Source organism: Argentina anserina, chromosome 4 (assembly GCF_933775445.1).
Source record: "Argentina anserina chromosome 4, drPotAnse1.1, whole genome shotgun sequence".
NCBI lineage: Eukaryota > Viridiplantae > Streptophyta > Magnoliopsida > Rosales > Rosaceae > Argentina > Argentina anserina.
The window spans coordinates 16,913,879-16,930,838 of NC_065875.1; the positions used below are offsets into that span (position 1 = coordinate 16,913,879).

General features: G+C 37.1%; 2 protein-coding genes across 3 annotated transcripts in view; one reads left to right on the plus strand and one right to left on the minus strand.

The window, feature by feature from the left end:
- LOC126791182 (probable protein phosphatase 2C 34) overlaps positions 1-16,960 on the minus strand; it is a 133,997-nt gene that overhangs the window by 52,822 nt on the left and 64,215 nt on the right. The gene's annotated exons all lie outside the window — the stretch shown is intronic.
- On the plus strand, positions 2,539-5,574 carry LOC126791180 (probable polygalacturonase). 2 transcript variants are annotated; one of them, XM_050517595.1, is made up of 7 exons: positions 2,539-2,791; positions 2,876-2,908; positions 3,293-3,610; positions 3,710-3,830; positions 3,918-4,092; positions 4,172-4,242; positions 4,599-5,574. In XM_050517595.1, exons 2-7 carry the CDS (start codon positions 2,897-2,899, stop codon positions 5,273-5,275), a joined length of 1,374 nt encoding a protein of 457 aa, XP_050373552.1. In that variant the 5' UTR covers positions 2,539-2,791; positions 2,876-2,896; the 3' UTR covers positions 5,276-5,574. The 2 variants fall into 2 exon arrangements, with proteins under 2 accessions (XP_050373552.1, XP_050373551.1); XM_050517594.1 differs by lacking the exon at positions 2,539-2,791 and having other exon boundaries at positions 2,808-2,908.

The following is a 16,960-nucleotide window of genomic DNA, read 5'->3' on the forward strand; positions in this document are numbered from 1 at the left end:
TAAGAAAATAAAATCATAAGTAAGAGATAATTAGTTTGAAAACCTAACAAGGATTCCTAGTCAAAACTAGGACTCTAAACCAGTTATGTGTTTTAACTCATGTAAGCACAAAAATGCATCCAATATCGCTCAAGACTCTTACTACGACTCAATGACTCAATAGTACAACAATAAGGGCTAAGCAAAGTACAAATTGAGGTAAAAACATGTTAAAAACGTCGCACAAAGTGCTCATATCAGATTTTAAACCCAAATGAGATTCCAATCATAAACTCAGGACATAGTCAAAATCGTCTTCGCAATTCTATGAGTACAGATTATAAAATTGATCATATCAAGTAAAAAACCACAATGGAGAGATCCACAATCTCGGTATTATAAAAATAGAGCTTCTAATCATATATCTAAAAACGGTATTTAGACTTTATTACTCAGTAGGCTTCAATTTTACTTTTATAGATACATAAAATACTATTTAGATTTCTAAAGTTTTCTTAAAATGACAATTATCTAATTTGATATATCAAATCATACTACTATCTATTAATTTTTTTCCTACTCTTTTTCAAATTTATTTATTATATACAACTAAAAAAATGCATAATAATCACACAAACTATCTTCTGGAATTAATTCGATCACTCTTCCACTCGTTTTCTAAATTTATAATAAATTGGTAAATTATATTTTTGCATTCATTATAGTAACATCAACGTATATGAAATATTTTTAACCTCTAATTAATAAGTTTTGTTCATCAATGTATATGAAATATTCTAACCTCTAATAAACGAGTTTTATTTTTTTGGCTCAAATCAAAATTTATGAGAAATTCTATATAGTTATATAGTTTATACATTAAATCGTTCACATTCAATTTGATGTTTATAAAAAAAGAAGGTAATCAATTAAATCATTTACTGCAATTTGATATCCCATTTTGGATTGTCTAGTAATAAATATAAATGGTAATTATCTATATTTTTATTTTATAATATATAAGTAAAAAATTATTTCCCTTATTTTATTTTTATTATTATATGTTTTTTTAGTAATTTCATATGCATTGATTAAATCAAAACTATATAGAAAAAAGATGGAAATTTAAGTGTTATTTTAAGAGATATGAATAGAATCTCTCTAATAAAAATCGCAAGAATAAAGCTAAGAAAAACGACATCTAAAATATCCAGCTACTGAGACGCCACTAAACACTAACGGAGTTGAAGAACTAACAACGTATATAATTCACGTATTGCAACTACAAACACATATTGGAGCAGGGAATCCCCTAAATAAAAAGAATTTTATGCCTCACAACAAGAAAACAGGAAGAAGTCTCAGCTATCAAGCATCAAATTCAGAAAATGTGATCGTGAACATGCAGTGTCATTACTCGACCGGAGTTAAATCTTACATTTATTTTCATAAAACCCAAAAAAAAAAGAGGTCAAGGAGAATATTATTTGAATTTCTAATAGCACAACACGTGTCAATGGCGTTGCTGTGTATGTTATGGCCAGTGATTGACGTCAGGCCAGACTAGCATCTTCTGCCATGATTGACTGTGGGCCCCGCCATCGCCCCCTCTCCCCTCTGTCAAACCCACATGCGGTCTCTATGCCCCATGCCATTCTTTCACTTATTTTATTCCTCTCCCTCACCCGCGGGTTCACGCACCCTTCCGTGCAACTTTCACTCTCCGGCGGCCTTGATTCCGAACTCGAAACGAGTTTGAACACACTTTATCTTAACTAGTAGTATTGTTCATCTTCTAAATCGTCATTCAAGTGCTGTTATATTGAAGAAAAAACAATACACTTACAGAAGCGTTCCGTAAATCAGAATCACGTGAATCGGCTAAATAACGGCTTCAATTTAATAATTTTGTTAATAGCTATATAATCTTTAAATCGGTGAATGCGTCAGAGAAAAAGATTATGTGTTCATATAACACGGTTCTGATAAATGCTGCTTGAGTTGATAGCAACAGCATCAGAAAGAATGGGGCATTCTCTTTCCTTTTTTTACGACGTGAAATGTATGCAAATATGACTGACATGATTACTTTAGTCTATAAACGGCCGGGGTTCGTTTTAGAAAAACAAAGATACTGCCCAACCTCAACAACAAGTGCACCTCTCCGACACAACTCGCCATGAACACCTCGTGACATTATCACCGCTCTCCTTATTTTGTCTTTGTATAAATTGTATCGAATAGCTTTTCAACAACTGTAAGCAAACAAAGACTATTACACCACCACTGCTTGAAAAAAAAAATCCTATTTTTTATTTTTTATTCAAAATTTCTCTCTTATTGTAACATGGTGTTGTCTTCTTCCGTCTTCTTCTCTCACTCATGGTGGGAGGGGGCCGTTTCAAACAAAATTTGTCGGCGAGAGACGTTATTAATCATAGTTATTAAGGGGGTAATTACAATTTAGTGGGCAATTAATTATATTTGCTTATTAAATTTCCTCCCCTTTTATTCTCTCCCTTCTTCACCCCTCCTCTGTTTTCTTCTGATTTGCATGCAGTGAGAATTTAGAGATAGCTGGCATTTCTATAGTGGCACATTTCTTTCCCCTTATGCCATTCAATTATTTTCATTCCTTCCTCTGCTACTTACTTGTTCTTCTTCCTCTCTTCTTCATATATAATCATTTATGCTTTGTGTCATTTACACAATTAATGCCAATAACCCACATACTTACAATTCCATTAAACCCTTCTTCTTCTTCTTCTTCTTCTTCTCCTCCTCCTTTTGCTCTGCTGTCAACTCTCGTTTCGCTCAGTGCTGGTCTTCTTCTTCTTCTTCTTCTCCTCCTTTTGCTCTGCTGTCAACTCTCGTTTCGCTCAGTGCTGGTGCTGCTGCTCAGAGCTTTGTTTGACTCATGAAGATGCTAGTAAGTACGTTTCTTTTTTATGGGTTTTAAGTGCTTTGTCCACTTTATGCCAGTTTTGTATACAAAGACTGGATCTTTTGTGTTCAGTTCTAGATTCAGGATGTTCTTCTTGGTGGATGTTGTGAATTGGGAATACCCTTTTGGATTTTTGCTGTTTTTGCAGTTTAGTTTTAGTTCAAGTCGTTGATAGTATATGCATTGATCAATTAGTAATCTATTGAAATTGTTAGAATCTGGTGCTGATGGCTGACTTGGTTGGTGTCAGTGTATGAAGTATTGCAACTTTGATCCTGCTCTGCTTTTAGTTTTCGCATTAGGATTTCAGTGAATTAGTGTCTGATGGAAGTCATCTGAGAACTAGAGGCTGTCTTGTTGCATTTTCAGGTGGTATTGCTCTTGTTATTGAGTTTGGGCAATGCTATCAAACTCCGTGGAGAAGACGAAGATTGGCCTTGTGATTATAAACTGCAATTAAAACCAAGGCCGCATAGTGTTTCCATTTTGGAGTTTGGTGCTGTTGGGGATGGCAAAACATTGAACACTCTTGCTTTTCAGAATGCCATATTCTATCTCAAGTCTTTTGCTGACAAGGGCGGTGCACAGCTATATGTGCCGCCTGGAAGATGGCTTACCGGAAGTTTCAACCTTACGAGCCATCTCACATTGTTTTTGGAAAAGGGTGCTGTCATTCTTGGATCTCAGGTAATGTTTTGCTCTTCAATGAGACTGTTAAATACTTCTGATAATGTAATATCTGCAATGTTTTCTTTTCTTTTTGTAAGTGTTTGTTTTCTTGCTTAGGATCAATCTCATTGGGATATTCTTGAACCCTTGCCCTCGTATGGTCGAGGGATTGAACTACCGGGAGGGAGATATCGTAGCTTGATAAATGGATATATGTTACAAGATGTGGTCATAACAGGTATGCAGAATCTCTGAATTTTCCTTTCTTTTTTGACGTGTACTCCTATAGGTATTCTAATTTATTTTCCTCTGTTTACTGCACTAGGTGATAATGGAACCATCAATGGTCAAGGATCAGTGTGGTGGGATTGGTTTAATTCCCATACTTTAAATCATAGCCGTCCTCATCTTGTAGAGATAGTTTCATCAAAAGATGTTGTAGTTTCAAACCTCACATTTGTCAATTCTCCTGCATACAACATTCATCCAGTCTATTGCAGGTTTGTTACCTAATGGATTACAGTTTTGTCATTCATCAGCTGAGGAGGTATTTATATTCTATACATGAATTTTATGCAGTAATGTACACATTCACAACATCTCAGTCTCTGCTCCCCTGGAGTCACCTTATACAGTTGGTATAGTCCCAGGTATGTCATCTATTAACTCCTTGCTTTAGAATTTTTGCTGAAACTATTGTTCTTATGGGTTTTGAGAATCCAAAAGTTTGCTTGAAAGCAAAACCAGGTTTTGAGTATGGGTGCATTTTTTACTTGTCATGGTGTCACGTACAAACAAAAGTAGGAAGTGTTGGCTAAACTTTCAGCATCCTTCCCCCAGTCTCTTCTGTTTTCTCCTGAGCGAAAGAGCGCCTGTATTATTTCTGTTTTAAGCACAAACTGTTGTTATGCGTACACTGCTCTTAGTGTTTAACTTTGTCATGTCTAAAAATGACGTGAGAAGAATATCTTTTCTCATATCCACACCTCTTTCTCTGTATTTTCAGATTCTTCTGATAATGTGTGCATACAAGATTGCAGTATTGGCATGGGGTATGATGCCATTGTCCTCAAGAGTGGTTGGGACGAATACGGCATTGCCTATGGAAGACCAACCACAAATGTGCACATCAGAAGGGTCCAGCTACAGTCGTCTTCTGGTTCTTCTCTTGCCTTTGGTAGTGAGATGTCGGGTGGCATTTCTAATGTGCTTGCGGAGCAGGTCCACATATACGACTCGCTTTGTGGCATTCAGCTTAGAACAACAAAGGGTAGAGGGGGTTATATCAGAAATATCATCATTTCAGATGTCAAAATGGAGAACATCAGTGTGGCATTTGGCGCATCTGGTCAGTTTGGATCCCATCCAGATGAAAACTTTGATCCTAATGCTCTTCCAGTATTGGATCACATCAGCTTAGAGCATGTGATTGGTACCAACATCACTATTGTTGGAAAATTCACTGGGATCAAGGAATCCCCCTTCACGTCCTTTTGTCTGTCCAACATCTCCTTGTCAATCAATTCCGGTTCTTCCACCAAATCTTGGGTATGTTCAAATGTTTCTGGCTCTTCCGAGTCTGTCTTCCCTGAACCCTGTTCTGCCCTTAAGTCCTCCCATTCAAATTCTTCCTCAGCCTGCTTTTCTATACAAACCTTGAATGGAAAAGCCACGGCATTATGATACCATTCATCCATACCCCAGATTTTTTCAATCACAGTCCATAATGAGGGAAAGAACCAAATTTTTTACCACCATTTACAGTAATTTAGATCACATTCTTTCCAATAAGACAGTACGTACATGTTCAGATTATTTGTTTCTTCATCAACCTGTGTAGATTTGCACTCTTGCATGTTACATTCTGCAGATTATATGTACAGCTTCTTCATTTCTTCATTCATGTGTAAGCAAATTTTGGGTAGTGATGGTGTAAGAAGACTGGGATATATTGTGAGTACTGGTGCTTAAATTTAAATGCTTTTTTTTCCTTCCGAGTCTTGTGCAGTGTAGTTTCTCTACTTTGATGTGGAATTCACAAATGGAAATTGGTAAAGGTGAGCCAAAGTGACTTGTCTGGTGGTACATACTCGAGCTTTATGTGCTACATCATTGGTTGTTGTTGTTGTTGGGATGCCTTTCCAATCGAAATTGGGACCTAAGCCAGAATGGACCAGCTTGTTATGTCATGATTGAGTCTTCAAATTCAAGCCATCTGAAAGTTGAACATGTACGTAATTAGTTTACCGTCTTATATTGCAGCTAAGATTAACAATGTGTAAAGGGAAACTAAAAATACAGGAGAGGGGGGGGGGGGGGGGGGGGGGGGTGATACTTTAAAGTCAACAAGGGATCTTTGTCAAGAGATCTTCGTTCGGCGGCTCTGGGTTCGGTGCTGCTGTTGGGCCTCTTGGATCTGGGCTGGGGCTGAGGCATGTGGGCCTGGGCCATTGGTTAGATCTGAAAGGGTGGAAGATGTTGTTGGGCTGGGTCCCGATTTTGTTGATACTAGCCGTGTTAAGGGCAATGACATGTAAATGTTTGTTTATGTCTATTCTATGTTGTTTAGCTTAGGGGTGGACAAACTGACCCGAAAACCGAAAAAAACCGGACCCGAACTCAAATCGAATCCGAAAAAACCGAAACCCGAATCAAACCGAACCGAAAATAAAAAAACCGAACCGAACCGATTCTATTTGGGTTGGGTTTTGGGTTCAGTCCCTTAGAAACCGAACCGACCCGAACAACCCGAAGTCAATGGTCAACGTTACAAAACGACATCATTTTGTCATATTTATAATTTTACATTATTCTTATTTTTTTAATAAAAAAATAGTGTGGTCGGCCTCACAGCCGCACATAATTTATAACCTAATTGACCTAATGTATAAGAGACGCATTATTTAGCCGTCTTGCTTCCTTCATAATGCGATAGTTTTATTTTAAACCTAATATAAATGTTATGATACATTAGTTGACACTTAGGAAATCGCCAACTCTAATTCGAAATATGATCGATCGACACCAGCAGATGTGATTGGTATATATATTTAGGAACCCCGTAAAAATTTCGTCCGTTTTGGACATGGTTTGACCGTTCGTAACTACGGTTAACTAAAAAAGATGCGTTTTCACATATTGAAACCCTATTGACCGGGGCTTTGCGAAATATATTTCTTTAGTGCGACCGCGCATGATAGATAACAAAAATTAAGTGATTTCAGATATGCAAACGGCTTTCGGCGTTCGCATATTTGTAATAGGTCCTCCCTTATGGCATAATAGTGGTGTTTTCGATTTACCAAAAATTCTAACGGTTAAATGAGGTCCGAATTGGATGAAATTTTTATAGGGTCACTAAATATATATACCGATTACATCGGCTGGTGTCGATCGATCCCTAGAAGTTTCCTTCATATAGTCGCTTCATAATGCGATAGTTTTATTTTAAACCTAATATAAAGGTTATGATACATTAGTTGACACTTAGGTGATCGTCAACTCTAATTCGAAATATGGTCGATCGACACCAGCAGATGTGATTGGTATATTTATTTAGGAACCCCGTAAAAATTTCATCCATTTTGGACATGGTTTGACCGTTCGTACCTACGGTCAACCAAAAAAGAGGCGTTTTCACATAATAAAACCTAATTGACCGGGGCTTTGCCAAATAGATTTCTTCAGTGCGACCCCGCATGATAAGTAACAAAAATTAGGTGATTTCAGATATGCAAACGGCTTTCGGCGTTCGCATATTTGTAATAGGTCCTCCCTTATGGCATAATAGTGATGTTTTCGATTTACCAAAAATTCCGACGGTTAAATAAGGTCCGAATTGGATGAAATTTTTATAGGGTCACTAAATATATATAACGATCACATCGGCTGGTGTCGATCGATCCCTAGAAGTTTCCTTCATATAGTCGCTTCATAATGCGATAGTTTTATTTTAAACCTAATATAAATGTTATGATACATTAGTTGACACTTAGGTGATCGTCAACTCTAATTCGAAATATGGTCGATCGACACCAGCAAATGTGATTGGTATATATATTTAGGGACCCCGTAAAAATTTCGTCCATTTTGGACATGGTTTGACCGTTCGTACCTACGGTCAACCAAAAAAGAGGCGTTTTCACATAATAAAACCTCATTGACCGGGGCTTTGCTAAATAGATTTCTTCAATGCGACCCCGCATGATACGTAACAAAAATTAGGTGACTTCAGATATGCAAACGGCTTTCGGCGCTCGCATCTTTGTAATGGATTCTCCTTTAGGACAAATTAGTGGTGTTTTCAGTTTACCGGAAATTCTGACGGTCAAACAAGGTCCGAATTGGATGAAATTTTTACATGGTCACTAAATATATATACTGATCACATCGGATGGTGTCGATCGATCCCTAAAAGTTTACTTCATATAGTCGCTTCATAATGCGATAGTTTTATTATAAATCTAATATAAAAGTATGATACATTAGTGGACACTTCAGCAATCGATAACTCCAGTTCGAAATATAGTCGATCGACACCAGCAGATGTGATCAGTATATATATTTAGGTAACCCATACAAATTTCGTCCGATTTGGATATTGATTGATCGTCCATACTTATGGTCAAGAAAAAAGGCGTTTTGACATTAAAATCCTCATTGACCGGGGCTTTGCCAAATGGAATTTTTTGGTGCGACCGCACACAATCGGTGACAAAAATTAGGTGATTTCATATATGCAAACGACTTTTAGTGTTCGCATATTGGTAATGGGTCTTCCCTTATGACATAATAGTGTTATTTTCAGGTAAAAACCCATCGGGCTTGCGGGCCTCGACGAGCTTTTCAGATCCACGGGCTAAATGATGAGGCATAAGTCAATTAGGTATGAAATAATCATTAGACTATTAGTTTTTCATCTTTATGTTAAATTTTGTACTTTTAAAATTAATATATAATATTACGTATTTTACATACGGGTAAAACCGAAAAAAAAACCGAACCGAACCGAACCGTACGGGTTGGGTTGGGTTGTGGGTCACAGTCTCTAAAATAGAAAAACCGAACCGAACCGAACCGAATTTAAAATTTGGGTTGGGTTATGGGTTTTGTCCAAAACCGAACCGAATGGACCCGTGTCCACCCCTAGTTTAGCTGTAAATTAGGCTTTATTGCTTAGTTTCATGCTAGATTAGTTGTAGAGTTTTTTTCACCAACAGTCCCTCAACTCTGGTGTACCTACCAATGTGATACCTCAACTCTTAATCGTACCAATGTGATACCCAGACTCTAGTATTGCTATCATTGAAGTACTTCCGTTAGTTTTTTTAAACTTTTCCGTTATCTTGGTGACGTGGCAGGTACGTGAGGCCCACAAAGAGGGTTAAAAGACAAAATTAACCTCATCTGAGAGGAGCAATGTTTTTCCCGCCCTTTACCTTGAGAAAGACACTCAACAATTCCAATTTTGGCGCCAATTTTCCCTCTCTACTCCTTAATTTGTGTCTCTTATCTAAACTAAAGAACTACCGCCAACCAGTCGACCACGATCTGATAAAACCTAGATCAATCTCATTTTCTATTTTTACCCTAGCACTTGTTAAACTAACAGAATAAATATATAAATTTATATGGAACATCTCATTTCCACAATCTCATAAGAATATAAAAACACATAACTTAACGAAATTCAAATACATGTTTAAGTACCATTAGTTGCCATCTTTTATGTTGATCTGCCATGATTTTTGCTTGTAAGAACTAATGGTACATGTAGTTGAATTTCGTTAAGTTATGTGTTTCTATATTCTTATGAGATTGTGGAAATGAGATGTTCCATATAAATTTATATATTTATTCTGTTAGTTTAACAAGTGCTAGGGTAAAAATAGAAAATGAGATTGATCTAGGTTTTATCAGATTGTGGTCGACTGGTTGGCGGTAGTTCTTTAGTTTAGATATTAGACACAAATTAAGGAGTAGGGAGTGAAAATTGGCGCCAAAATTGGAATTGTTGGGTGTCTTTCTCAAGGTAAAGGGCGGGAAAAACATTGCTCCTCTCAGATGAGGTTAATTTTGTCTTTTAACCCTCTTTGTGGGCCTCACGTACCTGCCACGTCACCAAGATGACGGAAAAGTTTAAAAAAACTAACGGAAGTACTTAAATGATAGCAATACTAGAATCTGAGTATCACATTGGTACGATTAAGAGTTGAGGTATCACATTGGTAGGTACACCAGAGTTGAGGGACTGTTGGTGAAAAAAAATCTTAGTTGTAAACAAGACATGTTTGAATAAATTGATCTTCATGTTGAATGAGTAGACATATGTTATATACTGTCGTGAGTGTCTTTTACAAAATCTTATTTATCTGTAGATGGTAGTGGAATGGTATATAAATGATTATTCTGGCATTGATTTCATTTTTATAAAAACCCAGTGATTTCCTTAAAAACAAAATACAGTGAGTCAACGACCATCTAAAAAGCTCCCAGTTAGTATTGGATAATGAAGCCCACAATTTGAAACACAGCCCACATCGACACCAAGCTCATAATACAACACCCTAAGGGCACGTTTGTTTTCCCAGAACTGTCTAATTCCGGACTAAGTCTCTACTTACTCCTGGACTGTGCTGTCTTGGGTTATGATACATTAATTCCAAAATCCATGTTTGGTGCAGTCTCGGACTAACCTCAAAACTAGCAAAATCACCCTCCTCTCCCTCAACCATGATCAACTTCTATGCCGCAAACGACGGGCCGTCGCAAATGGACGACCCACCCACCACCAAAATCACCTGCATCTTCGTTGGAATCGAAGTCCAAAATCACATGTGTTGAAAAACAAGAAAACACTAGAACAAACCAGTCTTTCTCACAAATTGTTAATCAATACTAGAGTGGTTGAAGTGGTCGACTGGTTTGAGCTTTAGTTAACCAAATGGCAGGAGCTTCTTCACAAACACAGTATATAAGGATCGACCAAATCGAAGACCGGTGATGAACTCAACCCAATAAACCTTCTAATACTGCAACAAGCTCTACACAAAGCTCTCTAGAAGAACAGAATTGTCGGAACAACCTCCAATCTTGGAGAACGACGAAGAACAACGAGGAACATGAAGAACCCATAAAATGCAATAATGAATCAGTCCATAAAACTCAACCAAATTGAAAACTAATTACATGGACTTGTAGAACTTGAGGAGGAGATCGATATTTGTATCGGAAGCTGTTGAATTTGTAGCCAAAAATGCAGAACTCGTTTAGAGGCCCGATACTCGTCACTGTGATTCCTCATTCTACAATTATCGATCAGAGAACCCGAAGCTTGGGACTGTGTGTTGTCGGCGCCGAGGTGGTTCGAACGGAGGAGCGAGGTCGTTGTGTTCGTGGGTCGGCGAAGCTGCAGTCGGCTCGGTGACGAAAGTCAAAGTCTCGAAAAGAAGCGAGAGGAGGAGAGGGCTTCTGCAGTCCCCCCAAAATCAGCGCCTCTCTATAGTCCCTGAAATTAGAGAAGCGGGGACTAGCTAGTCTCATTTAACCTAATCTCGTGTTTTCCCAAACATGAGTTTCAAACTAATTTTTTGGACTATGGAGTCCAATCCCAACTAATCTCCCGTAACAAACGTGCCCTAATTCCCTAAAGAGTTAATTTTGCCATAGGTACCCAAACTATTGTGGCAAGGTCAATGTAGTATCCTAACTCTGAGTTGTACCAATGTAGTACCCAAACTTGTAATTCGCTATCAACGAAGGGTCTGAGCCCAATTTCCGTTACGGCTTCGTAATCTCGGTCATGTGTCCCACACGTGACTACACAAAATTTTTTAACATCGGTACCCAAATTCTTGTGGCAAGATCAATGTAGTACCCCAACTTTGAGTTGTACCAATGTAGTACCCAAACTCGTCTTTCTCTATCTACGAGGGGTTTGAAGCCAATTTCTATCACAACTCCATCTTCTAGGTCACGTGTCATAACTTCTTGTCTTTTGTCATTTTCTTCTCATTCTCCTTCACTCTCACTCATTCCACACTGTATTTTTGAGCTCAGATTTTGAGGCAAAGCAACACTACGGGTTGTGTTTCTTCCAAACTATTCAATCAGGATGACGACTTCTCCCAACTCTGCCTTGAGCCACAACATCGTCTCCTTCACATCCTCCACCTACAACCTTCTCTCCCTCCACCTACGAAATTTGAGGCATGTAAAGCGGTGTGGTCGGCGGTCGAGAATCTCAAAGTGAAGGCCTGCGATCGTGACGTGTCGATGGATCGGGGATTCCAAGGAGAGGTGGAGGAGCTCGAAGATGGTGTTGGTGGTGAAAGAGGAGGCGGTGGGGATGAGAGGAGGTGGAGCTCCTCGATGCCACACTGTGGTGGTGAGGTGTCCGGAGCATAATTAGAATGGGTTGGTGTTTTGCCCAATTTGTAAGTTGTTTCTTAATTCTAGATATTTATTATAAGAGTTTCTTATTTAGGGCCTTAGAACCCATATAAATCTATTTAGGTAAATATCTTTTTTATTTTGATCCATAATACGAAACCGTGACGTAAATTGGCCTCAGACCCCTCATTGATAGCGAAAAACGAGTTTGGGTATTATATTGGTACAACTCAGAGTTTGGGTACTACATTGACCTTGCCACAAGAGTTTGGGTACCGTTGTTGATTTTTTTTTGTGGTCACATGTAGGACACATGACCAAGATAACGGAGCCGTGACGAAAATTGGGCTCAGACCTTTCGTTGATAGCGAATTACAGGTTTGGGTACTACATTGGTACAACTCAGAGTTTGAGTACTACATTGACATTGCCACAATAGTTTGGATACCGATGGTGAACTTTTTTCTTACCTAAACCAGAACCGGACCCATTTGGCGCCTTTCACTTTTAAGTTGAGCCATTGTACCCTTTATCACTGTTTATCCTTCTTATAGGGTTTTAGACTTTTAGTTCTCCAACTCCTTCCTCACCTTATTCTTCTTCTCTGCTCTCAGCAAAGCCAGCTCACGTAATAGCTTTGTCAGATTCCTGTCGGCGTTTAATCCGCCTCTGGACCTGTTCGCCATAATGTACTTCCGGCAACGACAAAATCAAGATAGTTTATTACTTTATATGGGTCACTTAATCACTTGATGTTTTTTATTTTATATGGTGAAAGATTTGACTTACATTCCTTTCTACCCTTATCGATCTAGCTTATGTAAACGGAGAATGTGTAATTGCTTCTCGTCATGTGGCTCATGTAAACGGAGAATGTGTAATTGCTTCTCGTCATGTGGCATATGTAAACGGAGGACATACTGATTAATACCATCTTAGTTTTTCAATTCAATAATCAATATGCGGTCCTTTTTTTCTTTCTTTTTTTCAATTTTTTACCTGTTTCCGTTTTACCTGCTATCCGTTTTACAAGCTTATAACGACCAATTTCGAAGATATAAAACGGTTCAACTACACTGCCAGTTTATACCTGACTTCCTCTAGCTAGATGATGGGGTAGAGGCGGTGACAGAACTCGCGCTATTACTTCACATGAACAAAGGTGCTGGCAAGACTAGTACGTTATGCCGGCAGAAACTCCACATTGATAAAACAACATCATTTTGTTTTTCTTTAACACATTTTCTTTTGCATATATTAGTATATATCTTACTGTTACTTTTCTGTGTAGAAAGGCAATATCTATCGCCAAGCCAGTAATTGAGGAAAAAGCGATACTAGAAAATCTTGGAGCCGAATATCAGGGGAATAGCAGGGGCGGGCCTAGTGCATGGTATGGCGGACTCAAGTCCACCCACATTTTGGGCAAAAAAAATAATTATATATATATATATATATATTAGAATAGGGCTTCTACGTTAGTAATGTTACTAATGAACTTATGTTATCCACAAAAAGAGCCCTCACTTTTTCTAGTTGATCACAATAGTGCCTACAACAATGACAGACTAACGAACTTATCACTCTTTCTCTCTGCTTCAATCTCGTTCTCTTTCTTATTTGTAGTTCGTCTTATTGACTTTTTTTTTTCAATTTTGAGGCCCAATTTAAATGTAATTAATTAAATTTTTAATTTTAAACATTGGAGTTAAGGACTTAAGATAAGATAATATCTACATTACCTTATTCATTAGTTTATTTATGTGTATATAGCAGCGCGTGTAATATGATATAGTAGAAGATTAAATATTTATCGAACCGTTTAATTAACTCTTGTATTTTTTTTTGCATATGAGGGATTAACTCTTACATCCTACCCTGATTAGGTCTATCTTTCTTTGTTTCAATTAATAAAGTTATTTGGCACCGCCGCGAATTTTTTCGTTACAAAATTCAAGTCCACCCATTGTTGGATTACTAGGTCCGCCACTGGGGAATAGAGAGTATGAGAATAGCAGATTTGGCCATTTGGGTTGACTTATAACATCTTTAGCAATACTAGCCATATTTCAGTTAAATTTTAACAAAAATAGTTTAAAAGTCATTTTAGTTAGCCAAGTTAGAAATATGTCTACATCATTTCTCTATATTTTAGGTTTATTTGAATTCAAAAATATTTATTACATGACTAAAATGTATTTTAAATATATTTATAAATTACAAATAATTTCATATAAGAAATGTTTTAAATTCAAATGTTTAACTTTGAGCTATCTCGCTCGACAAATTTATAATAGAGAGTATGGTGCAACCATTATTTTTCGTAAAAAACTAAACATGTTCTCTAAAATATCTAAATAGTTATAAATTATAATAGTCTGTTAAATATGCTCTTTAACACCTTCCTTCTCATGCATATTGCAGATCGATCATCATGTCATACTTAGTTTTACGGCACCAATACGTCTTGATCATCAGTCGCCTGGAGACCGAGCTTAGAGTGTACACATTTGGTACCCATACTATTGTCAATCACTCAAATATCAATGTTCTTCATCTTCAATCTTTCTTTCGCAGACAAGCCACATTCCCCATCTCACAGTGACCATGCGAGTATCAAAATGACTTTTTTGTTGTTCATAAAATTATAGATAAGCTCGATTTAGGAGCCTCTCTTTTAAACTAAACCCACACTCTATTTTACTTTAGGAAACTTATATTCATATCTCCAAAAACGGTATTCAGACCTCTTTAATTAGTGGACCTCCATTTTATTTTTACAAATACCTCAAATGCTATTTAGATCTCTATAGCATTTTAGGAAAACTATTTACCAATTTTATTATGAATTTAGAAAACGTGTAGAACAATAGAGAGTGATAAGACTATTGTCTATTAATTTCTTTTCTAGGATGGATGTTTGTCTCTGACTCTGAGAATTATCCATTTTTAGTATTTGACTGTGTATTAATCTAGTATTCCTTCTCGGTCTTTCACTCTTTCCAGCAAGCAAAATGGTAGTGTCATAGGTGGATATATGACAAACCCTAGCTTAAACCCTAAGGAAAGAAAATGGCCATTGTTGTCAGCTGTCTTGTTATCTTAACTTCATCGATTATATTGGAGGGTTTGTATCATAGCTGCTAGTAACAATAGTTCAAAGATATGAATGAGTTTCGAAGAACCCTGCACATATATATGTATGATGTATCTGTAGGTTTAAGCTGTTTCATGCATGTTATGTAATCAAAGAGCTATAAATCTACCATGCACCCACCCAAGTGACCCAACCTAACAAGAATTTGAGAAGAAAAATAAAGAGAGGAATTAGGGATATATGGATTTAACTTTCTCTTCGAAAACAATAATTGATCGAACTCTGAGAAAAGTTAGTAGTATTTACTTCCTTACAACTACGGTGCCTTAGCATCTACAATAAGTTGCCCCAACTTATTGTTACCAATTGCCCAACGTTTTAAACATGGAAGTACTGCAAGGATGAGTCACTTCAAATTAGATTAAATACAGATCAATTAGAGATGCTCTATGATCAGATTTTGGATTGATGCTGGTGTTAGTGTATGACTTTGGCACTGGTTGTGCCGGATGTTGGTGGCCGGAGTTGGATCGAATTCATCACTTGTGCGGTGGATGATTCGAGCTTGACTAAACATATACGTAGGATTCGGGATAAAAGCCGTCACATACTTGATACTTCATTCGTCGCCAAATTCAAATTGGCAATCCAAGCCACATTTGATTATGAATTTATGAGTCAAGAAGTACATATCAGGCGAACCACTTAAATTGGTCCACTATATATATATATAAAACCTTGTATACAACCTAATATGTACGTGTGCGTCCATATTTTTCCTTATGATAATGTACGTTGTAGATCTGATACCTAATTATAAAACTAGACTAAAACATATGGTTCATACTTCATAATATATTATCGTAAAAAAAAACTTCATTATATATTATTTGGCTTTTCAATTTTTGTTTAGTTTAGTTCTTTCATGAAGTTCACACAGTTGGATTGTTCTCCCATCCATCATTCAGTTTTGCTATTAAGAATTGAAAAGATTAGCTAAAGATATGTTTGATAGAAATGAACAAGAACCTTTTGCCAACTGTACCAAATATTCTCTTGAATTAAGAAACATGCGGCTATGTTCATATCTAGATATTCACACAGCCCCACTTTCAAATTTCCTATAGGCTCGAAAGCTTCGCTGGATCAACTTTACGGCGATGAACAATAACTTGTGCCTTTTTGGTGTCTAGTGTGAGACTTAAAAACTCATACCCTGACGTGAAAGTTGGAAATCTTTGGTGCTTTTGGACTATTTTTTTTAATCAGTTTGAGATGAATAACTATTTTTTTTAGATGAATAACTGTTAGCAAAACTTCCAGGTCGAAAAGTTTGATCATCAAAAGCTATAACGTTCAAAAGAAAGTTGAATGAGCTTGGAGACAGCTAAAAGAAGGAAGCATTCTAGGATTTAAGCTTATATCGGTTTGCAAAAGGGAGAGCATCTCGAAGAACAAACGGGGAAACCAATTATGAAACTCTTGGTAATGTATTTGATCGATAGGTGATGTAGAACACAAAGATGGAAGTTTTAGTTGCGGAGTTTATGTAACTTACAATTTCTTCACGACGCTTAATTAGTCTTGATACTTAATTAGGAATTTAGGAACTGTATTGGCAAGAATTTCACTAGCTAGGGCGTCACACCACTCAAATATAAAATTGATCGGTTTGTTATACAATTTAGGCATCCTTTCTTGAACTCGATCGATATCATTGTGTTACGATTCTCTGGTCAAGATACTAAACTATGAACATGCGACTAATACAATATAAATATTGTGGTAGGTGTGACATAACATGCCAGAATGCCTGAGTATTAGTTGTGCCAAACTTTAAAGTGGTAGACAGAGTGGCATTAAATCAAGCTCGAACCATG